At 33.2% G+C, this 24,669-nt stretch overlaps 2 protein-coding genes across 2 annotated transcripts; both read left to right on the forward strand.

Annotated features, from left to right (window-relative positions):
* Positions 1–317: 317 nt before the first annotated feature.
* On the forward strand, positions 318–5,673 carry LOC122603074 (4-diphosphocytidyl-2-C-methyl-D-erythritol kinase, chloroplastic/chromoplastic). The gene is made up of 11 exons (XM_043775686.1): positions 318–566; positions 684–779; positions 1,393–1,461; positions 1,639–1,743; positions 1,825–1,881; positions 2,457–2,657; positions 3,506–3,598; positions 4,067–4,166; positions 4,264–4,363; positions 4,760–4,845; positions 5,381–5,673. The coding sequence occupies exons 1-11, from the start codon at positions 402–404 to the stop codon at positions 5,476–5,478; spliced, it is 1,170 nt and encodes a 389-aa protein (XP_043631621.1). The 5' UTR covers positions 318–401; the 3' UTR covers positions 5,479–5,673.
* A 1,850-nt stretch (positions 5,674–7,523) lies between these two features.
* LOC122604276 lies at positions 7,524–8,671 on the forward strand. Its single transcript, XM_043777163.1, has 2 exons — positions 7,524–7,989; positions 8,511–8,671. The coding sequence occupies exons 1-2, from the start codon at positions 7,524–7,526 to the stop codon at positions 8,669–8,671; spliced, it is 627 nt and encodes a 208-aa protein (XP_043633098.1).
* Positions 8,672–24,669: the final 15,998 nt, after the last annotated feature.

A 24,669-nucleotide genomic window follows, 5' to 3' on the forward strand; every position in this document is an offset into this window, starting at 1 on the left:
CTTATATGACTATTCATTAAAGCTATAAAATTCTTTTATCTGCATATTATTTACGATGATTTATAAGAAAATAAAAAAGCCCAGTACAATGTACGGGTATCACCTACTAACATATACCGGTACAAATTACAATCACAAGATTTATCAAGGTATGTTTGTGTAAATTAATCAAACAACAAAAAGGTCAAAACAAATACGCTCAAGAATCGAATACTTAATCCCACATTTGGATTCTGTTTTGTCATCCCAACTCATTCACCTAATCAATCAAAAGGCAGTCCTATAAATAACTTCAACATGTGTAACTCCCATTTTTGACTTCTTTTATTGTTCTCATTACAAAAGGCCCATTCTTGACTTGTTTAAATAAATCACCAAACAACAATCATCTTTTTCTTCCCATGGCAACAATGGCTGCTTCTCATCTCTTCTGCAACACTAATTCCCTTGAAACTAGAAGTTTTAAACAATCATTTTCATCTTATAAGCCAAAAGGATTCTTGTCTGTTAGAAAATTGAGGACCCATGTAGTCAAAGCAACTTCTGATGGCAAGAAACAAGTTGAGGTAAGAAAAAAAAAAATCAAAAAAATTCTTTTTTTTTTTTCAGTAGTTTGTTAAAATTTTAAATTTTTTTTAATACCCTTTTAATATATTTTGCTCTTGACAAATGGGTATTTTTAGTTAGTGTATAATCTTGATGAAAAGCTGAATAAATTGGCTGATGAAGTGGATATGAATGCTGGATTGTCAAGACTCTCTTTGTTTTCTCCTTGTAAGGTAAGATGATTTAATTCTTTGATTACTTATTTACTTTTATTTTCATCATAGTAGTCCATTTGAAATGTTTATCTTAATTTCGAAGTTTGACATGTTCATAGGACCATATAATTGTTTGTAGGGCCTTAGAAATATGTTTAGCACCATTTACACAATTGTTCAAGGTTTTCAATCTGATTTTTGACCGAGTTAAGTCCAAGTTTTGACCAAAGTGATTTTGCTGGCTGATTTTTTCTCAACTCGTCTTGGTCACTGACTTTGTGACGAGTAATTACTCGACCTGAGATTTACAACCCTCTTTTTCATGTGTTTATTGATGAAAATGATATTGAAAATGAATTATGCTTATTATGTTGCTCTTTCATAAAATTCTTTTTGTTTGATTACTTCAAAAGTGATGATAAAATGAGTCTAAGTCTTATAAGAGTTCAACATTAACTCAATAAGAAACTTATACACAATTTTTTAAAAGGAATATTTTGTAAAAAGTTATGACTTACCATAGGTGGTTGATGTTCTCATGAATTCTTTGGATTGAAATTACCTTCCGAATCATAAAATCGATGTTTTATCTACCTGTTGAGGTGGGGTTGACATCTTTTTACTAATGCAGATAAATGTTTTTCTAAGGATTACTGATAAGAGGCCGGATGGGTTTCATGACTTGGCATCTCTATTTCATGTAAGTTCTACAATAATGATGTTTATGGTTTAAGTATTATGCATTTGAGCTTTTATGTTCTGTGTATTAATATATGAAGTGGATAATCAGTAGCGATAGTTTATGGTATTTCTTCTCTATTTCAAAGGTTTGCTTAAACCTTTTTATGTTGAAAACTAAAAATTTTTCTAACTCCAGGTAATCAGCTTAGGAGATAAGATAAAGTTCTCCTTGTCACCATCAAAATCTACAGATCGTCTGTCAACTAATGTGCCTGGAATTCCACTCGACGACAGAAACTTGGTAAACAAGCAACTTTTCTTGATTCTTTTGTGCTTCTATTATAGAGGTACTTACGTGTTATCAAATCTTTTGTGTATTTAGATAATAAAGGCATTGAATCTATATCGGAAGAAGACTGGAAGTGACAAATTCTTTTGGGTAAGATGATATCGATAACTATAACCAACAGCAGCCCAGGTTTTTAAACCCGAATATGCACCACTTTACAATATTATCTTTACACTAAAAAAAACTGCAACCGTTTTAGTGAATGCACCTGCATACATTTTTTTTTTGGTCTGGATCAACTACTGTTTATAACAATAAAACTGATGTCATTTAATGCCAACCAGTTTTGGTTTTGCAAAAATCACATCTATCTATTTTCGTTAGTGTAATACGAGTGTAACATACCAAAAACATCAACGTTTAATTTTTTAAGTGATAACTTTATGATTGCTCACTCTACATGGCAAAATAAGTGGGTTGGGAAACGGGTCAAAACATACAACATTTTCTAAAGTTGAACAAAACACCTTTGGTCCAAACTCCAAAGTTTAACTTTTCTATAAGTAACTACTGTGAAAAATGATTAACAATGATATAATATTAATTTAATAATCTGTTTTTGGAATATAATGTTACTTTTGGCCTGTTTGACTCATATTGATGCATTGATGAGTAATTTGAATTGCCATCTATATTATTCACTCTTTAATAAACTTTTGGGGCAGGTCCATGTTGATAAAAGAGTTCCAACTGGGGCCGGGCTTGGTGGTGGAAGTAGTAATGCTGCAACCGCTCTTTGGGCAGCAAACCAGTTCAGTGGTTGCCTGGCCACTGAAAAGGAACTTCAAGAATGGTCTGGTGAGATTGGCTCAGACGTCCCATTTTTCTTTTCCAATGGGGCTGCTTATTGCACAGGGAGAGGTGAGGTATGTCTTCATACAAGCATATGGACTCAGAGAATCAGTTTATGGAACCATATTATCAATTTCCTACTTTCATAAAATGAGATGTGTATTTTATCCCCCATCCGATGATATATGTTCACCCTACTACACTTTCTAATAAAAATGCATTCCTAAATCCGTGTACTTAAAACTATTAAATTTGTTCTAATTGCACATTCTAAAACGCGTGTACTCTTCTTTTAGTGGGCACTTATTTTGGGCCAGAAGGGACAGGGGGTGCTAATTTTAAGTAAATTATTTGTTGGTAGTATGAGATGTTTAGTACAAACTTATAGTTGAGGAGTTTTTTGCCCAAAATTGAAATTATAATCACTCTGTGAGTTCAACAAGAGGTCTCAGTTTCGAATCCCACTAGGTACAATCTTGGAGATGACCAGGGAAAGGTTCAGAAACAGTAATTCACAAGATAACCTCGGTTAGGTTGCGTACATTTGAGTAAAAATTAAGTATCCCTCCACTGGTAACACGAATAGGGAAAATCAAATCCATTTACATTTAATGTATATGCTCCATGGATTACGCATATAAGTTTTGGAATCACACATATATGTATTACTTTGTGTAACTGTATTGTTCGTTAGACAACATTAAGTTACATCGAAAGTAAACAAATGAGATAGTGAGTTTGCACATTCCAAAAGTGTTGAAGGAACTTTTTTTTTTTGTCATTCATTTGCCAACTTTATAATATTTGTTACTAGAAACTTTGAAATGGTCCTTTTTGACTTCTCTATTATTTGGCTTTATTGTTTTCTTTTAACTTAAACCAGATGAAGATTATAACCTGAAAGTTACATTTCTTATGTCAGATTGTTCAAGATATACCCACACCTGTGCCTTTCGACTTGCCAATGGTCCTGATTAAGCCTCCAGAGGCATGCTCCACAGCTGAAGTTTACAAGGTAATTCTACTCTTATAATAGAGGTGGCAAGATGGGCACTTCATTGGGTAACAAGTCAAACAGGTTTGGGTTAAAATGGATAAATTTCAGTACGGGTGAAAATGGATGAGGTCGGGTTGGGTAAACCTTTAAATATAATTCTGTCTATTTTTTATTTCTTTATTTGATAAATAATATGCAACTATGCTTACAAAGACCATATTCTTCCAATAGTAACATACATTGTCAAATAAAATGATTTATGAGTTTGTGCATTAACTATAGACATTGCGTGATTTTCAACCTGTTTGATCCATCTAACGTGTCCTCCTTTTTAGGTTTTTTTTTCTTCTGATTTTAGATTTAAATGGCCCAAATCGACCCATTTCATGTATGAATGGATTAAAGGTTCCACCTTTAAAATTTTGGCCGTGATATTCAAAAAGTAGATATTGTGATCATCATTCTAAGATGAAATTTGCATGCCAGCGTTTCCGGTTGGATGTATCCAGTAGTGTTGATCCTTTAACCTTGCTGGAGAAGATATCAAAGAATGGAATATCACAAGATGTTTGTGTAAACGATTTGGGTATGAAGTCATTCTAAAATTTCTGTGTATTTCATATGAATCAAGCTCGATTTCTTTGTTACAAGATTAATATCATTTAACATGTATCTCACTGCAGAACCGCCTGCATTTGAAGTGCTTCCATCTCTGAAAAGACTAAAACAACGTATACTGGCCGCAGGTCGTGGAAAATATGATGCTGTTTTTATGTCTGGAAGGTGCTAACTTTAAGGGTGTTTGTATTTGCGTTTTCGAAACTGATTACTGATTAAAAATCAGTTTTTTGGGATAATCTGAAATTATTAGTATTTTATAAAACTGATTACAAGAAGCCTGGTTACCAAAAGGATAATATGAAACTTACCTGATTATGCTCCCATGAGAAGCCTTGTGCTCGAACAGTTTTGGATTTTTCATTTGGGTAATTATTTCTGTGTGGAGGAACTATTCATAATTCATGTTCTAATTAGATGATAACCGGCTGTGTCAAATGCAGAAATTTTGATAACTGCCTGCATGTTTATGTGTGGTGTTAAATTGTAATTGTTAAACATATTAGCCAATTTGGTAGATAAAATTAAGCATAACATCCATTCATCATGTTGATTTTGCAGTGGAAGCACCATAGTGGGGGTTGGTTCTCCGGATCCCCCGCAGTTTATATACGATGAAGAAGATTATAAGGATGTTTTTTTATCCGGTAAGTCCAATTTACTTCCCCTTCCAGCTTTGAATGTAGGATTTAACTTGCAGAGTGTTGTGGGTTTATTTTCAATTTAGCTATTAGCCTATTATCTATGTATCTATAATTATCTATGCAGTTCTTATTTGGACATTCATTTAATGCCCTTAAATGTCATTCTTGTTTACTGTAATTGGTGATGACCTACTATCCGTCTTAAAAAATAAGCCTTGCATCACTGTAACCGGTTCTCTATCTGGGCGTACGTGAAGGTTTTTAAATGTGTTTAAATATCCTTCTTTCTTCCCTACCGTGTCTCTGTTTTGCATTGTGTTGGTACCAACTGCTATGGAGATGCCAACAAGATCTTAATATAGTTCTATATCAACAGAGTCGCTATGAACAGCTAAAGAGACTCCTCACGTTTAGTGTCTTGTTAAATTTTATACCATAATTACACATTTGCTCATTCTCATCTTAGAAATAATTGGCGCTAAAGGGTACTTTAGGTGTTTGGCTAACCAAAAATTGACTCTTCATTTTGTAAATGCAGAAGCTACCTTCATCACACGTACAGAGCAGCAGTGGTACACAGAACCATCTTCCTCAAGTGCTACTTCACTAGGAGACCAATTCAGTTGTGCTGCTTAGTCGGATTAGTGTTGCGGTTGTTGTAAGATTAATAATCCTTTGAGTCCAGTATTCGTCCATGTTTTTTTGAAATACATTTTAACCTTTATAAACATCGGCTTAATGTGTTCATATTGGTGTTGTAATGATGGTAACAAACAATTTTCAACCATCGAGCTAAACGAACAGAGCTAAACGTACGCTCTTTCTCTTGCACATCGCTAGTTTATATGATTCTTACCTTGTGCATCTATTTTACCCCCTCCTACTGATGGTCTTCCTAGTTTTCTTTGTTTTCAGGTGCAACTAAATTGCCTCCTTTTAATTAACACATGTTCATCTAAATTCACATAAAAATCTTGTTTTTATACAGGGTTTGTGCAGTTTTATAGGGGTGTGCCATTTGTGTACTTATAAATTTTTTTAATTTATTTTTGAATTTTGCAGCTAAGATTAATATGTCTAAACAGACATAATCTATATTCTATACTCTCTTATAAAATTTGTTCAAATAAATTTAAATTACTTAAACTTCATATATATTCCTTTGTGGTTGGGTTAAAACTTTCTTCACTCTAATACTTTAGAATTGCAATGGTGATTTTTAGTTTCAAAATATGCGACACTTTTCTATTATAATAAACATCGCACAAATGGTGTCTAATGGTTTTGGATAAATTTTATCATCAATCAACCTAAAAGTCACAACCTGCCAAGGCGGACTGGACTTGTGTGACTTGATAAATGTATGGTTTGTCAGGTTGGCCGGTAAATGGGTTCACTTCTAGTATCTAAAAGTTCGATTTAAGGTTGTGAGGAGTAATGACTAATGATCGAATTGCTTATAGTAGATCTGCACCCAAAAAAAGAAGAGGAAAACTAGAATAAGAAAAAGAAGGGGACAAGTTATTTTAGATCTCACAGGTCGAGCCAAGAATTGATAGTATATGTGATGCTAGTTTACTAGTAATGGTATATATATATTTGTCCCTTTTTAAAAGTTTACTTTAGACACGACCCTCGCCAATGAGTTGGCGGAGGTACACGATTTCTGCATCCATAGTGTAAACTTGCGCCATGAAGCTTTCCTTTTCAAAAGCTAGGCGTTGGTTCTCTAGGATGCACACACTGATGTCATCCCCTCGTGAAGCCGTGAGTGCTTTGAGATCATTATTGTAATACTCCAACTGGTTTCTCTGCTATATCACCTCCTCAAGACGAGCCATGAGTTTTTGATTAACCTTGATTAAGTCATGATAACGTTGTTCCATCCATGAGATTTGACCAGAACCAAGGTTATGGTTTAAAGACTCGCACTTAACGGCTGCAGAAGGAACAAAGTAGTGACCCCCGGTTGCGGAGGTCCCATTAGTGTGAACAGGAACTTCAGGGACGACTTGCGAAGGAGTAAAGGGTCCTTTCACAAGATGAGTGTTAGTCTGCATAAAAAAGAAATAAATAAAACATATTAGACTGAAGGGAGTAGCTCGTTCTCACTCTTAATTTTCGTGTGGAACGCCCCCGGAACGCCTCACTTCGGCCCCGGGGGGCGTTCCACGCCTAGAAAAATCATGCCCCTTTCCTTTTCTAACGCGTCGGAATTGCTTGTCTTCTTGTGGCCATATGGCCGTTGGAGCTTGGAATAAAGCAAAAAAAATTGTTTTTTTTTCTTTCTACATTTCACTTTATATATATATATATATATAGTTATCAAGGGTATAGCTTAGAGGGTGATCGCTGGCCACAAACTTGCAAGAGTCAGCTATTTGCTCACATTCAAGCATTCGTTCCCCACGTTCGAGCTAGTCGAATCAGTACTTATTGTTATACCGTTCGTGCCCCTCAGAGCCACTTAAGTCGCTTTCAAGAATAAAAATTCTGCTTCCAATTGATAGACTGAAATGAATTTAAAGATGTTATGGAGGGTTTAAAAGTCATCGGTGCTGGAACTGCTATATATATATACACACATACACATATTTACATAATTAAATAAATATCTATCTATGTATCTTCAACTTTTCTTTCAAAAAATTACATACACATATTCTCTTATAAACCAATATATGGATTTCGGTGATTCATCTGGATCTTCTAACGGTCACGACGATTACGAAGATCGTGTCCATAATGTCATTCTTCGAGTTGCCCAACTAGTTCAAAGGCGGCTTGCTGACCAACCTGCCCCAATCATTCACCAAAGGGTACCAGTTGACCGTAATCGTATTGAAGCACAAGCGCGTTTGATGCATGACTACTTTGATGATCAACCGCGATACAACGCGAGACTTTTCAGAAAAAAGTTTCGTATGACAAAACCTTTATTTATGCGGATAGTTGGTGATTTGGAGGCTAGGTACCCATATTTTCAGACGAGATATGACCGGGCTGGGAGAAGAGGGTTCGCCGGCGTACAGAAATGTACATCTGCAATTCGCCAATTGGCATACAGCATGAATAGTGATTTCCTTGACGAGTATTTGCAGATGCCTGAGCGAACTTCAAGGGAAGCGTGTCTAAAATTTTGTATCGGTAATATTTTTTACAGTGTATATATTTATACTATATATATATTTTTTACAGAGTATTTATACTTTTATATATATATATATATTCAAAGGTATACGGGAAATTCATGGGCCAACATACCTACAGAGACCAACTCCGACCCATCTGCATCGTATGTACTATGTCCATGAATAACTTCTTGGTTTTCCCGATATGATTGGTAGTATTGATTGTATGCATTGACCATGGGAGATGTGTCTGACGGCTTGGCGAGGTACTTACACAAGCGGTCATGTGGGTAGACCGTCATTGATACTGCAGGCTGTAGCATCCAACGATCTATGGATTTGGAATGCTTATTTTGGACAACAAGGTTCGCACAATGATATCAATGTGTTTGAAGCATCACCGATTCTTGAGGAAATTATTAACGACTTGGCACCTAGTGGTAAAAGTTTAATGATAAAAGTTTAATTATTAATGTGTAATTGTAAATATTAATTTATTATTGAGTCAATTTTTGTATGTTTTATTTGTATTTGCAGTTTCGTTTTCTGCAAATGGAAACCATTACGAGAAGGGCTACTATTTGGGCGACGACATCTATCCTGAATATGCTACATTTGTGAAGACGTTTTCCGACCCGATTGATGAAAAAAGAAGGCTTTTTAAGAAAAAACAAGAGTCGGCACTAATGGGTATTTAGCGGGCTTTCGGTGTGCTTAAAAAACGATGGAAGGTTCTAAAACATCCGGCGCTATATTGGGACAAAAAATCCATTCAAGATGTTTGTTATGCTTGTATCATATTACATAATATGATTCTGGAAGACGAAAGCAAAGCTGTGTGCCAAGACTACAACGCTCAAGAACCGAGCCTAAATCCCGGTTATTGGAGTCACCAAACTCCAATGGAAGTTCGGATCCAAAATCTGCATACCGTCAAAAACTGAGAAACCCACAACATGCTAACGGCAGATTTGGTTGACCATCTTTGGGCGAACACACCACTTCGAGCCTCCAGCCGATCCCTTCGTCGATCTTCGAGATTATGTTAGCACCGACGATGACGACTCTCATTAGTTTTATATATTTTTTTTATGTAATGTTTTTTAGTGTGATGTTTTTTTAAATAAAATGTAGTATGTTTTATGTAATTTAGTTTTAAATAAAAAAAAAATGCCTCAAAGGGCATTCCTCCACCCCAAGGGAAGGGGGGAATGCCCCAAATGATTGGAGAGTACCATGTGTCAAGATTTGGATGGAGGAAGGGCATTCCCTTAATGGGCATTCCTTTAATGGGCTACTCCTCCTAGTCTTACATGCTCAATGAAAGTACTAAAGTAAACTTTTAAAAAGAGACACAATAAGGTAAAGAATTACCCGACTTTGCTCTCGGTGAGAATCCATTGAGTAGTACATGTTAAAATAAAAATGAAAAACAAGTAATATATATTTATCTAAAGGGAGTAAAAATAATGATTGCTCTATAACTAGCTTTGTAACATGGCATTTACAGTGTCCACGTGACAAGTTAAAAACGACCACAAAATTATGATTCACCATATTGGTTGCTCAGGATGTTTCCACAAGGCTAGTATATATGGTCCTTGTAACTGAAATCATGGAAACTAGTTAAGAACTCCGTGCGTTGCACGGATTGTTTTAAATATTAAGTGTGATAAACTCGTTTTGTTAGCTTCATCTTTCAAATCTTGCTTTCCTATATGCAAAACTAATAAAATTAAAGCCTAAGAATAAAATAGAAAAGGGTATTATTATTACAGTATAAAAAAATCAGAAGTTAATTAGACTTTTGCGTTAAAAAAAGATAGTTATATATGTCCGTAAACAAGTTTTTTTTAATGTATTTATACAATTATACTTATAAGAAATATTTTATACGTATATATTATATCCCCTTATAATAATTGTATAATTATAAATATTATTATTATTATTATTATTATTATTATTATTATTATTATTATTATTATTATAATAATAGGTTGTATTCCACTAAATCAAAAGAAGAATTTTTTTAATTTCAATATATGTGTATATGCATATTAGCATATACGTGGAGTGAATATATACATCTGACAACATGTATTTACTTTTCAGTTTATTTACTGTATTTCTTAGACACCTGGATGGCTGGATGTTCATTTGCACATGCTATCATTGTGTCTTCTCTCTTTATATCAATCCAACTTACATTGTTAATGATTAAACTCATAAAGCAATACACACATTTCATAATTCACTTATACAATCATCTATCTATACATAATCTACTTTTGCTCATCACTTGGAACCGGCATGATATGGGATGGTGCTTGGCCAGTAATAGAAGTGGGGATGTCGAAACTATTGATATATAGATCTACATATATAATGATTAATGAGTGAAGAAGAGACAAAGAACAACGACATTCTCTAGCCGCCCGCCACCGTCAGCACCAACATATTAATCCCCCCTACTTTCTTCCCTCAAAATTACCTCATGAATCCATTTCCTTCCGCCCATAAAGTGTTCAAAAATCAAGTTCTTAGGTGTATGAAAAAGTGTCTTCTCAAAAATCGAGTTGTTTTGTAGATGGAAAAGTTATTTTATTGTTTTTTTATTTATACATTTTATGTATTTGTATTAATTTTCAGTATATAGAATAGATAGATTTAGATTAATAGTGATAGGCTGATGGCGGACAGAGGCGGTACCAGGAAAAAATTTCAAAGGAGGCAAACTTAAAAAACTTATGAAAAATAAATCTAAAAGGGGTCAAAATGTTAAAAACCTATAGAAATTTTTTAAAAATTTATGAAAAATTTAAAAATACATGACAAAATTAAAATTTGGAGGGGCATTGGACCCCCTTGCCCACTTTAGTACCACCCCTGATGGCGGTGGTTGTGGTTGCAAGTTTTGGTGATAGGTGTATGATGAAATGAAATGAAATGAGAAGCATGAGAGGGGTAAAAACAATTTTATTAAAAGAGTGAGCAGACAATCTTTTATTGGATGAAAGTCTAATGTAGCCAACCAAGTTGAGTACACGCCGACCAAGTGAATTAAGAGCCGACCAAGCCGTGTACTGTAGTAGTTTAAATCCGGATTGTTATATATATAATGAATAAATACTTAACATAGTGTACTGTAGTAGTTTAAATCCGGATTGTTATATATATAATGAATAAATACTTAACATAGTGTACTGTAGTAGTTTAAATCCGGATTGTTATATATATAATGAATAAATACTTAACATAACACTAACGACATTAACCACTTCTAAAATAAAGGTGTAGTATAAGGAATTCATTATATTACCATAGGATACAAGATAAAATGCATATGTCATGTATTAAAATTCTATTGGAAGTTTTGAGTAAGACTAGTTATATATATATATATATATATATAACTAATAATAATAAAAATTCACATACTCAAAAATTTTATTTTTTAAGCATTTGAATTTGGGGGCTTGAAGACATACATACGATAATGTAGTCGAGGAAATAAAATCTATATAAATTAATGACACTATTTCAAATCACCAAGAGACACCCTTTCGAGTTATGAAAGGACACCCTTTCAAATCATCAATGGACACCCTTTCAAATCACTAAGAGGCACCCTTTCGAGTCATGACAGAACACCCTTTCAAATCACCAAGGAACACTCTTTCGAATCACCAAGAGGCACCCTATCGAGTCACCAGGGTCATCCCTATCACTATAAATAATGACTCAAATCATGAAGAATGAACATTATAAGTTTTCACATAAAACTCTCTATACTCCAAATCTCTCTGACAACAAAACTCTCTAATCATCATCTAGCAAATATAACAAAAACATATATCGTCACCATATGATCAAATGACGTAAAATCGTATATATAATACGAGTTATCAGTATGGAATCGCCACCCAACTATCCTAATTCTTCTCACATCTTCCCATGCTAAGTGTCATGGGACCGATGTACCCTTCTTATTGTATAATGATATTATATTGTATACTTGTAAAACATCTATCTATATATATATACTAAAGTAGAAGCAAAGTTGGTTCTTTAGCACTTCAATAATTAGAGTACTAAATGGGGTTAATTACTATTATTAACTATAATCTATGTATATTTGTGGTTTTGTGTATTACATTATGTATTTTGCATTTATATTGGGTTGATATTAGTTAATAAATAAATGACGTAGTTGGCTTTGTTTACCCGATAATTTAAATATTTGTGTGTTAATGCAATATTATGTATAATGGGCTTTATTTATAGAACCCAACCATTCATATTCCCACCAGACATGCAGTTAGTATTCAATCAAAAGAAGTTTATTTGGGATTTTGGACTTTCTAAATCCTAATTCAGTTCATCTTCTTCAAGCCGGTTCATGTCTCATGTATGATGAAACACTCAACACCTCACCACACCCCCACAACCAACAGCCCACTGCCTCAATCCCTCCGGCCAACCATTATAAAATGGTAAGGATTTTACATCTTACACAACTCAATTATCCAACCGCTTGAAGGGTTATTCTCGAAGCTTATTATACTACAAAAGCAGGTTTCTAATGATTCATATCTTTCACTAAATATACTCCTTTTTCGAGTTTAATTTCTGACTCATTACTAACTCATTAGAGTAGGAACGTATTCTTTTCCTTTACTTATTTTATCAATTTTGTTTTAAAGTTATCTATTGTCAATCGTTGTATATTGTGAATGCTTATATATATATATATATATATATATATATATATATATATATATTTTACTATATTCACATATAAGTAGTCCTTGCACAATTTGTAGTAGGGGTGATGCCACTTTATGTCCAAATATGGTTATCAAAGCTGGGTAACATGGTTAGTTTTATTTGCCTTCTGTTTTGTTTAGTTTTTGAATTTTTAGTATTATATATTTGTCATATTCTTTGATGTAAAAGTTTTGAACGGGTACGGCTTTTTCTCCATCATTCTTTAAATAATTGACAACCTTTGTAATTGAAATTTGATGTGGTTTCTGAATTATTTTATTAGTGTAGATTCAAGAATTTTTTATTTGTTGGCTTTAAATAGATATTTTGAATGGGTGTTCTATTTAATGTTTTTCTTCTAGGATTAAATCTCAAGTTCAAGGTACTTCTGTTTTAGCTATTTTGTTTAATAGCCTATTAATGTGTGTAAGAATGTTTGTTTTTTGTTTTTTTTAGTCGCTGACACACCTGAGGCCTTCAATGAAACCAGGTACATATATTGGTTGATAGAGTAGTCTTAATATTTTGTTTTTTAGATACCTGTTGTTTTTCAAAATACAGCTTAATCATCAGTTCAAAAAAAAGTTGTAAACACGAATATATAGTCATGCAGGGATTGAGTCCTGTTGTTGTGTTGTTGCACCTCCGCGATTTTCGCTCTTAATGAGGAAAAAGCCGTTCAAATAGTTGCAACTATGCTCGGGAAACACTTTGTATTCATGGTAAATCCTGTTTTTAAATGTTTTCATTGCTTAAATAGCATGATAATCTTTAAACTTCAAAAAGGAAGGAGGCCCTTCATAAGGAATGAAAAGTGTAGTTTAGCTTTTTTTTTCCATTTCATTTTGGCTATAGTCTAATGTAGCCCCAAAGGAATTCCAGCACTTATTTACACGTTTCATTTAGTAAAGCGAAGTAGTGTTGTCCCTTAATTGAATGGAATAAAAGCTTTTTCTCCCAAGTAAACAAATAACTTTCGGGATTAGAAAACATAGGTGCCGGTGGATGTACAATGGTAAGCATGTTTTCGAGTCTGTATATGTGGATGAGTTGGTTGGTTGGGATAAGATCAAAATGGACAATTTATTGGTTGTACGCAAAACGGGTCAGGTAGGGTCGTGTTAACACGAAAAACATTTTTTCCGAAGCTTATTATTATAACTTTTGTCGCTACAGATCACTTAATGACCACTAACCTAGCCATTCTAAAGGATACCAATAAAGATAGTAGTGTTACCTGTTGAGGTAAACTATGAAGCAAGGGCAGTACCCAGGGTGGTTTAAGGACTTGAGGAATATGAATAACATTTTATGCAGTAAGGATTCTTATTACTTGCATCAGGTGATCCAGATGAAGGCTTTAGCAAACTAAGAAGGCACTCATACAGCCCATCAGGCTCCACTGGTTTGCTAAGTGAATTCAATGTAAGATAACAATGATATATATGATTACCTCATGTAGATATTTCTAGCTTAATAGAAAAATAACGATTAAAGGTGGAAAAATGGTTGGTCGATAAAGTTCGGGTAACAATTCAACACAAGTTCGGGGCATGAAGATAACTTTTGATGCACATCGACTTAGTTTGGATTGGGGTGACCCGAACACTTTTAGTCTAAAACTTTAGAATATACAGACATAATTTTTGTGTCCATATATGAGTCGTAAGATAGATTTTTTAGTTAAACGTTTATAATTGTATGCATTTCTTAAGATTTAGGGACTGGATTGTACCATTAGGCTAAAGTCTTGATCGTAACTTCACATTCTCTATGATGCAAACTTTGAAATTATATTACCGGGACCATAGGTAACAATTATCATCAGCCACCTCTTTTATAATCCTTTCTATAGGTGAAAACAACAGGAAGGGAACAGACTATTAACTGCAACCCAGTTAGTTGGAATTAAGAAAACTATTGCTTATTACCAAGGTCCATTTAAATGTATTTTTCTTTAGGGTTATTTGGATGAGTTTTGAATGTGAGGTATCCATATCTCAAGTTTTCTTTCTTTTCTTTTTTTACTATCATGAAATAGTCAATATGGATATGGTAAACGGGATCTGATTATTTGAGTTTGACACAACTGCAGGATTGAATTACCATGCCGGTCAATTCTTTCATAATCCTTTTTATAGGTGAAATAGCAGGAAAGGAAGAAACTATTAACTACAAATCACGGTTAGTTCGAATAAAGAAAACTATCATTTTTTACCAGGGCCTTTTTTAATGCATTATTCTATAGGGCTATTTGACTATGAGTTTTATAAGTGAGGTATCTATATCTGAAGTTATCTTTCCTTTCTTATTTTTACTATCATGAAATAGTCAATATGGATAAAGCAAATGGGATGTTTTTTTTGAATTCTACACAACTGCAGGTGTGAATTTATTTGAAATTGACCCAGACATCTATCGTTTTAGATACATAGAATGAAAGGGATTAGAATTATTTTGTGATCGCCTTAAACGAGATATTAAACTTAGGCATCACAATCTAGGTACAATGAGGAGTAACTCTTCTGATTCATTTATTATTTAGTCACTATATGTTTTAAACTTTTAATGGACTGCTTTTTGTTTGTTTGAAAATATATCTTGGGGAATTTGGTAATTGTTGTAATGCACTCTCCGTTAGGTTGCTTATAAATAGGATTCGAGTTTTTCTTGGCAAACAGAAAACAGATATAAACTTATCAATGTAAAACATAATATATTGATGTAAAATGGGCAACTATAGTAAGTGACATAGTGGAACGGGTAGTTTATAAGGACTATTAGAAGAAATAACGAATCGAAGTAGATACCCCCTTTTGTGTTTCATTAGGTGTGTATTTGGAATGTACTTTACTTACTCTCATACTCCTCATTAGTTGTAGTGATGGCTATCCGGATGACACAATCATGCATTCATGCCAGTTAAGCAATGACTAAAACAAAGCTGGATACAAGTGGCAAACTCTTGCACTGAGAACACAAGTGAACAAATATTGTACCTACTACTTTAGCCTTGATCAAATTGTTAATTAAGTGCAACATGAAATAGACTTCATGAGCTAATGATATTCTAGAGCCAGTAGCATTCAGGTTAACGGATATTACAGATGTCTGGACTTCACATGCACCAGTGGAAAGCTCACATTAGGAGTGTCATGTCACGAATAGATGGGAACTTTTGGTGCGAAGCCTGTGAAACAGGTGTTGCATTTCCATTACCAAGGTACGTGATACAAAATACAATATGCAAAAGTAATTAAGGAATGACGGTGTTTGTGTGAAAGTAGACGCAAAATGTGCCATGAAATAAGAGAAAAATACGACTTACAGAATATCATACAGGTTAGATCTCATTTGTTCCAAGGCTATAGTATATATATATATATATATATATATATATATATATCATGGGGTTCCACTCTCTATGTTCTATGTTTCTCAATATATAAGTGTTCATTTTATTTGGCTCTAGGCACATAGTGCACATTGTATAGACTATAGACTATAACTTTATTTCAATGTTGTTTGGAGTCTTATATATTTTCCGTAAACCCCTAGCTAACCAGGTTTAGAATTCAAGCTGACATCAACGATGAAGCTACCGCAGCTTTGATTTCCTAGCCGGTTATCGTGGTCATATTTCATTCACATAGTTTTGCAGGCAAGTTACTCTCATCATACATCAAAATGTTCTTTTTTAGTAGTTTCACATTTCTTTTTGTTATATCATTGAAGAGGTCAAAATAAGTCTTCTTGGAGAGGTTTGACTCTGCAATGCTTCCAAATGTAAAGACTGTTCATGTGCTTCACTTGATAAGTTTGCAAAAAGAGCATTGCTTAAAAGTTTGATCCTTCATACTTCTGAATTCATCAATCTTATCTAGAGCCACTGCTAGAACAACTAAAGGGCATGAGGCCTGAGCCATCAATACCAGAGCCACCCTGATAACAACTCACAACTCAGTTTGCTTTTATGTGTGTCTTTAAATTGAATAGTAAATTTTTCAATTTGGATGTATACAATCTTTTTAAGTATAAAGAGTATTCATGCTCATCATAAATTCATAATGTATAATTCAAACTCATATTTAGTAAATGATAGTAAACTAACCTAAATACTTTAAGTTTTATCATCGTAGATTGCAGCAACAAGCTTTTGTCACTGCTATTCCATCCATGTTTCCTCTGAGTACTTCTCTCACCACAACTCCAGCCTTTATCGGCCCCTACAATGCTAATTTTGCCTGTTGTCACACCAACTATTGTGACTGCAACTTTTGCTGACGTTAGGATCCCTACAATTCATTCATTTCTTATTTTTATTGTATGCCTTATATTAGATTAATAGGAGCTATGGGTAGTCGGAATTGGAAAGTCATGACAAAGATTCTTGATAACCTTCTAACTTATTTATAGGTTTTTCTTAATTATTTATCCATTAAAGTGATTTTTGCGGAGTAGATACATTCAAATCATGGTTTTTACTTTTATTTGTAAAAGTGTACTACTTTCTCTAAAGATGTTTATTTGTTCTTTCACAGCAAAAGTTTCTTTCATAGCAAAAGAAGTTACAATGTGTTGGTTGAAGCATTGTCAGATGATTGGATCAAAAGTTTCTTTCAAATTTTGATTTAATAGTATTGTTCATTTATGTTTTATATGTGTGTTTGTAAGTTGAAATCTAAAAGCGTTGTACACATTGGTTCCTATAACGTTTGACAAAGAAACAATTCAAGCCGTGCATCGCACGGGTCTTCATTCTAGTATATGTTAATTGACATATCATGATTTAATATTATGTTATTTATTGTTTTTATATGGTTATAATATTAGTCGATCAAAAGTAACTTAAAAGCATAGGATTGTCTAATAGCTTTGAACCACGAGTGCCAAAAACTTAAGCCTTCAGTCACTGTCTAGCTTTGACTTTTGGTTTCATTGATAAATTAGTTTGCTGAAGGGTTATGATCATTGAAATAAAGTTTTATCGAATTTCATTGATAAAAAACAAACAAAAATTTATATCCATATGAGTGTTTCTCTTATAACTTTGATTTATAGATTTTCATCTTTTTTGAAATTCGGTTAAAACTTAAACCTAAAATATATAAATAAATTTAAAAATACACATTATTGTCAATTATAATACAGAATTTTTATAATAAGAGATAATGTAATAATTAAATGTACTAAAATAAATCAAAACATAGTCCATCACAGGTATAAACTAGTCATATAAAAAAATGAGAATATATGGTTAATTGTTATACCTAAGTTTGGGCATAAAACACTGATGACGTGCAATCATTTATATATATTATACAATGAATATTAAAAAAAATAGTATATATGAGAGGTTATATGCCTAAACTTAGGTACTATATATATATAGGTTGGGTATTGTAAAACAAATATTAAAGTAAAACATATAAGACAAGATCTTGACCTTTAGATCATGGTTAAATTGATGCATGAAGATTCACGAAACAATTGATGCACGATGATTTTCATGATGCACGGTGATCAGCAGTGAAAAGAAACCAACTGTTTTATTTGTTTTACTTTAATACTTATTTTATTTTACCTAAAACTTATATATATATATATATATATATATATATAGTTAAGTACTTTTTTCATCCATGTGGTTTACCGCTTTATCACTTTTCGTCCTCGCCGTTAACTTTTAGCTAAAATCATTCCCGTGGTTTGCATTTCGTCCCTGCCGTTATAACTTTGCCGTTAACCCCCTCACATGCAAGTCACGTGAGACGCATTTTTGTCTTTTCACCCATTTAAGTGCAAAAATCGTCCCCGTGGTTTGTCGTTTTTGCATTTTTCATCCTTGACGTTACAAACAAAAATTACCGGAAAAACCTATATATACCTATATTTGAGGATAGTCGAAATTCAAACATGTACATACATTGTTTTAAATACAGGTATATACCGGTCGGTGTTACCAATAATACTGGTATCAGGGGTACTCCAGTATAACTATTTCCGACATTTTCGATATTTTTCAGTATTATTGTTCCGGTATTTTCATTTTTTATTTTCTGAATTTTTTAAAAAGTTATTTCTATAATATTTTAATGTAAATATTTTTGTAATTTGTGAACTTTAAAAACTTATATTTTGTTATAAAATACTTATTTAGTATTATTTTTGAGTGAACAATAATTATATTTTGATTATTTACGTTAAATTATAGTAAGTTTTATAATTTTGTTTTTTAAATAAAGTAAACTAAATTAGCAGTATCGGCCGGTACTAAATTAGATCTTCATATGTAGGTATATATAGGTTTTTGATTTGAATTTGAATTTGTTTTTGATTAAATTATTGTTTGGAGGTTTCTTAAAGACAAGAATGAAAAATGCAAAAACGAAAAACCACAAGGACGAATTTTGCACTTAACCATAGGGATAAACCGGTGAAAAAACATAAATGCCCCTCACGTGCAAGGCACGTGAGGGGTTAACGGATCCAAGGATGAAATGCAAACCACGAGGATGATTTTAGCCAAAAGTTAACGGTGAGGACGAAAAGTGATAAAACGATAAACCACATGGACGAAAAAAGTACTTAACTCTCTCTCTCTCTCTCTCTCTATATATATATATATATATATAGGATTCTTATTTTGAGAACCCATTTTTTTGTAAAAACCATGAGAACTCCTAGATTTCATATTGGATCACATGTTTTTTTTATTCATTTACATGTGAAACGTTATAAAAATATATGTTGTAGAAGAAATTTTTTTTCAAAACCTCATATATAGTCGTTTGTAACATGTGAACAAAAAAAAATAAACAAAGTCATTCACAAGTTCACAAAGGGCTATATATAAGGTTTGAAAAAAAGTTTCTTCTACAACATACATTTTTGAATCATTTCACATGTGAATGAACAAAATAAACATGTGAACACATATTTAATTGAAGAGTTCTCATGGTTTTTACAAAAAAAATGGTTCTCAAAATAAGGAAACTCTTTCTCTCTCTCTCTCTATATATATATATATATATATATTTCGTCTTATAAAGTAAACTAAAATAAATATACTAGTCTTGGCTGTCATCAATATTCAAAATCTTTCAATCTTTAACTTTCAATGTATCCAATCTTCAAAGACAAGACTAGGACTTACGAAACGACTAACATTAGATAAATTTATAGACATTTAAGAATAAAATCTTGTGCCCAAAATCAAAACAAAATCAATTTTTTATTTTTAAACATCTTCTTTTAATGTGTTTGTAATATGGATGTGATTTCTTCCCTTTTTGAAAGGTATAAGTTACTTAGGAATTTTTTTTCACCCAAACTCATTATATTCTATACTATTTAAACTATTTTCCCATGAATAATTAGGATTGATTGATTGAAAACCGTAAATAAAATTAATTTGGTTTTGTTCAGTTTTAATCTTTTTAGTTTATGTACCGGATGAAACTAAATATTTAACATCTCCTTTTACTCTGTTTGTGATATGGATGAGATTTTTTCTCTTTTTTAAAAGGTATAAATTACATAGGGATTTTTTTTCACCCAAAAGTCATTATACTATATAATATATACTATTTAAACTATTTTTGTGTAATTAGTGAAGCATGCTAGTAAGCTGCTTGGCAACTTAGTTTTCATTTTATTATTTTCATTTGTTAGTTAACGTGTTGTGTAGATATCATTTGTCTTCTTATGTTTTATATATTATATTTGATTTATATTATTATTTTTAGGGTGATAACGTCTTAGTGTCTCACACTTTAACTATTAAATCTTTTGTAACTTTTAATTTTTACAATTAAAGTTTTATGTTTGATAATTCATGGTACTTCGCTTTAGTCTTTTTTATTTGCACCATGAAAGTTTTAAGCTTATAATCTTTAGAATGAATTGCATTTTTGGTCCCTGTGTTATCACACCTTTTGCAAGTTTAATACAAAAATGTGAAAAGTCGCGAAACGTATCCTTGTCATATCACACCGTTGCATTCTTGGTCCAACAGTAACGTGTCGTTTTAAATCAGCCGTTAATGCCCCCATGTGCGTCTCACGTGCGGGGTAGTTCAGTCATTTACACCCTCCCATCCATATATATATACCTAATTTCACCCCAAATTTCACTTCAATCGTTTATCCCTTTGCAAATGAAATCCCTAATATTGTGGATACATTTATGATTATCCTTAAATGTTTTGACAACCCATGTGTTATCTGGTTTTGTGATAGACACATGCAATCTCCAAGGGCATTTAACCTTTTTGTTTCTTTCTCAGATTCTTTTTCTTTTTCCTTTTTTCTTTCCTTGACTTTTTCATTGACCATTTCCTTTATAACTTTCTTAGTAAACCTAATCCTGCTGGGTGACTAGGCTGGACTATTCAAAACTGTAGGCCCAACATTACTTGACCCAACATCTTTACCCAGCTTTTTTTCCTTTTGAGTACAACCCACATCTGCATTAAACACAGGTATTGATATCTCACATATTATAGTAAATCTTTCCTCATCATTCTTGCATACTTTTAACAATCTTCTGGTTTCAATTGAAAGCATGGTAACCAACTCATTAACTTCTTTCTTAGTTCCAAATGCTTGCCTAAGATAAGAATGATCCTTGTTTCCTGGGTTAGTATTCTGCCCACTTCTTAATTGCTTCAAAGTTTTTGTTCTAGCATCATCCCCTGACTCTAGTTTACTATCAATATTATCATAGTTCACCCTCTCAACCTCCACATCATTGACCATGCTTCCAATTGGCTTATCCCCACATGCAACCCATCTACATCAGCATCTACATTGTCTCTGAAATGTGTCATATCCACCTCCATCTCCTGAATAATGTGTTCATTGTCCACAAATTCACTGTCTTCCCCACTATCATGCCCATGTTCTTCAGCCTCTTTAGCATCAACACCAATACCACTACCATGTCCATGTTCTTCACTCTCATTACCATCAACACCAGTGCCACTACCCTGCCCACAATCTGTTTGGATTGGTATGGTATCATTTATAAATGCCTCACTGAAAAATTCATCATTCATGTTGTCTGCATTGGTACCCAATTCATTCAGTTGCCCAATACCATGCAATCTTCTCTTTCCACGGGAATGGGTACATATGCTTCATCAGTGAACAAAGTCTTTTTACATGGTGTTTGTACCCTAAGCATTTTTTTCCTAGGACTGTATATCTTTAATGCTATTTGATTCCTAACCTTTTTCCTTCTTTTCAACATAAACTTCTAATAACTTAAAGCTATCAACATACTTCACTAAAGATGTAACATCTTCATCACTACTTAGGGGATATAGGCCATCATCCAAGTCCCTATCTGGTGCTTTAAAGTGATACAACATTGGAATATTGGCGTTGTATCCTAACTCTTGAAGCATGGCATTTAACCCTATCACCGAAAACTGGTCCCTATCTAAACAGTCAAAATAACTAATCTTCCCTCCCATAAAGCTTCTATTTGGCAATTGTGAAAAAGCCTCACCATGATGAATCCCCAAAGTAAAGAATCTAGGTTTTTGTACCTTAGCATATCTTTTCATCTTTTGTAATAGGGAGATCTCCTTGTGATGTACTTGTGAACAATATGTGTGAGACTGTGAATGGTAAACTAGTATGTAAGGGAGTACTTGATGAAGAGACATGCTAAGGTACCATGTTTGAGCTGATAAAGAAGGATGCTGAAAGATACAGGATCCTCTTTAATGGTGGTACAAAGTTTCAGGTTGCTGGTCCATGGCAAGATCAACATGTAGAAAATGAAGGTTATCTGGCATGCCATGTAAACATGTTGTGGCTACATTCAATGACATGGGGGCTAATGGCATGCAATGTAGCATTCCTGAGTCTTATGTACATCCTGTTTACTATCTGCTACTTGGAGAACTATGTACAGTTTCACAATTGGACCTACAAAGGCAAGGGCACACTGGCCAAAGTTTGATAGTCCCATTACAATTCTTCCACCAAAGCAGAAGGTTTCAATTGGGAGACCTAAGATGAAGAGAAGAAGAAGTCAAGTTGAGATACAATTGGTGAAGGAAAGTAAACTGACCAGGGCTACTGCTTTGACTAAATGTGGGAACTACAAGCGAGATGGACACAACAAAAGAACATGTACAAAGGGACCAAGTCAACAAGGTACAAGTTCAAAGGCTGGTGGTGGTTCAACTTCATAATCTACTGGTTCAAATGTTGGAAGAAAGACTGCAATGAAGAAGACTGCAGTGAAGAAAACTGCCAAGTGATTTAGTATTTTCATGCTTTTGGTTCAAATGTTTCATGCTTTTGCCAACTGATCTTGTTTGTTATTTCCTATTTCCTGTTTAGACTAATGTTTGTGTGTACTAAACACTGCTTTAAATGAATGTATGAGTGCCACTTGATGTAGCACATCATTATCAATTTGGTAATTATTGTAATTTTTGAAGCTGAATGAGTGCTACTAAATGATTTTTGAAGTTGCCACTGAATGTTTGTATGTTTGACTTTAATTAGTCAACATATACTTTCCCAGCTATCTTTTAATTAAAGATGGAATAAAACTACCAATTTACAAACAAATGTATAAAATTGAACAAAACTACCAAATTTCATATATTGAAAATTGAATGTGTACATACATTACAATTTTTGCTTCCAAAAAAAAAAAAAAAAAAGAAACAAAATCTAATTTCATCTAAAATACAAATAAACAACAAATAATATGCAACTTATTACTAAAAAGTTCTTGTATCGTCTTGCTTGAATTTCAAAATCTCAGGAAGACTCCTCAAACCTATTCATTCCCGGGGATGATTTCCACTGAGCTTCTACACATAGGTGGATCGTGCCAACTAATAAATTCATGTCTTTAACAGCAATAGAAGCGTCTTCCTGTGTTATTCTCAGTCCATGAGGTGCGAATCATAGAAGGATGGCCGCATCTACAAAGAATTGTTAGGTCCAGATCTACTGGACTCGCTCCAGACTTGAAGACTAGACCCCTCTGAAGATTTGTCCAGAAATTATGAGAAGGCCAGTGAACCTTTTACTTGTATAGGAATCTGGATTCCACCAAATTGGTTCACTGGACTTCACTCCAGTCAAGATCTCTCCACTGAAAAACATTCTCACTGAAGTCGAAGATTGAAGTCTGAAGAAGGAAGACTGGCAAATGGCGAAGCCCACTGGCAGTTTTACTAGATCTCCTGACTGGAGTCCTTGTTAGCGTTCTAGACCTTACAAGTCTAAACACTGATTACGAGGAATTGACTTATTTGCCTTTGCACGCTTTTATCCGGACAATCCATTTGTCCTTTGTTAAATGTTCCTACACGCGTGTAAAGATGGTTGGTTAAAGTATCACAAGTCACATCAAATTGACTTTATACTTTAACCAATGCTTTTAAGGAATAAATATTATATTCTTTAAATGCATGAAACCTTATTTGTATGGCAAAAAGAATTAAATACTAATTCTTTTTGCCTATAAATACCAAGTCATTTCCCTCGTCCAAATCACTTTTGCAATTTGGTGAACTTGCACAAATACTCTCGATCCCTACAAGGAATACTTCACAACTTTAAGTATTTCGATCTTAAGTTTATTTGGCAAGAATCACTTGTAATTCATAGATTGTTAGGATATATACATTATTTGTAATATCTTAGTTCCGCAACAATCTTGTATTTTATTTAACATCAATAAATAAAATACACTTAAAAATTACATTTGTGTTCCACCATTTACTTACTTGTTTACTTATTTATTGCTTAAGTCTTTATTGCTTTATCTATATTCTTGCATTTATATTATAAGCAATACTAGTACAATTTAGTGCATACTTGATCTTGTTATTCTACACTTGTGGGTTAAACCATCAAGTGAGGGACTTCACAAGAACCATCAATTAATT

The sequence above is a fragment of the Erigeron canadensis genome, chromosome 6 (assembly GCF_010389155.1).
Source record: "Erigeron canadensis isolate Cc75 chromosome 6, C_canadensis_v1, whole genome shotgun sequence".
Lineage (NCBI taxonomy): Eukaryota > Viridiplantae > Streptophyta > Magnoliopsida > Asterales > Asteraceae > Erigeron > Erigeron canadensis.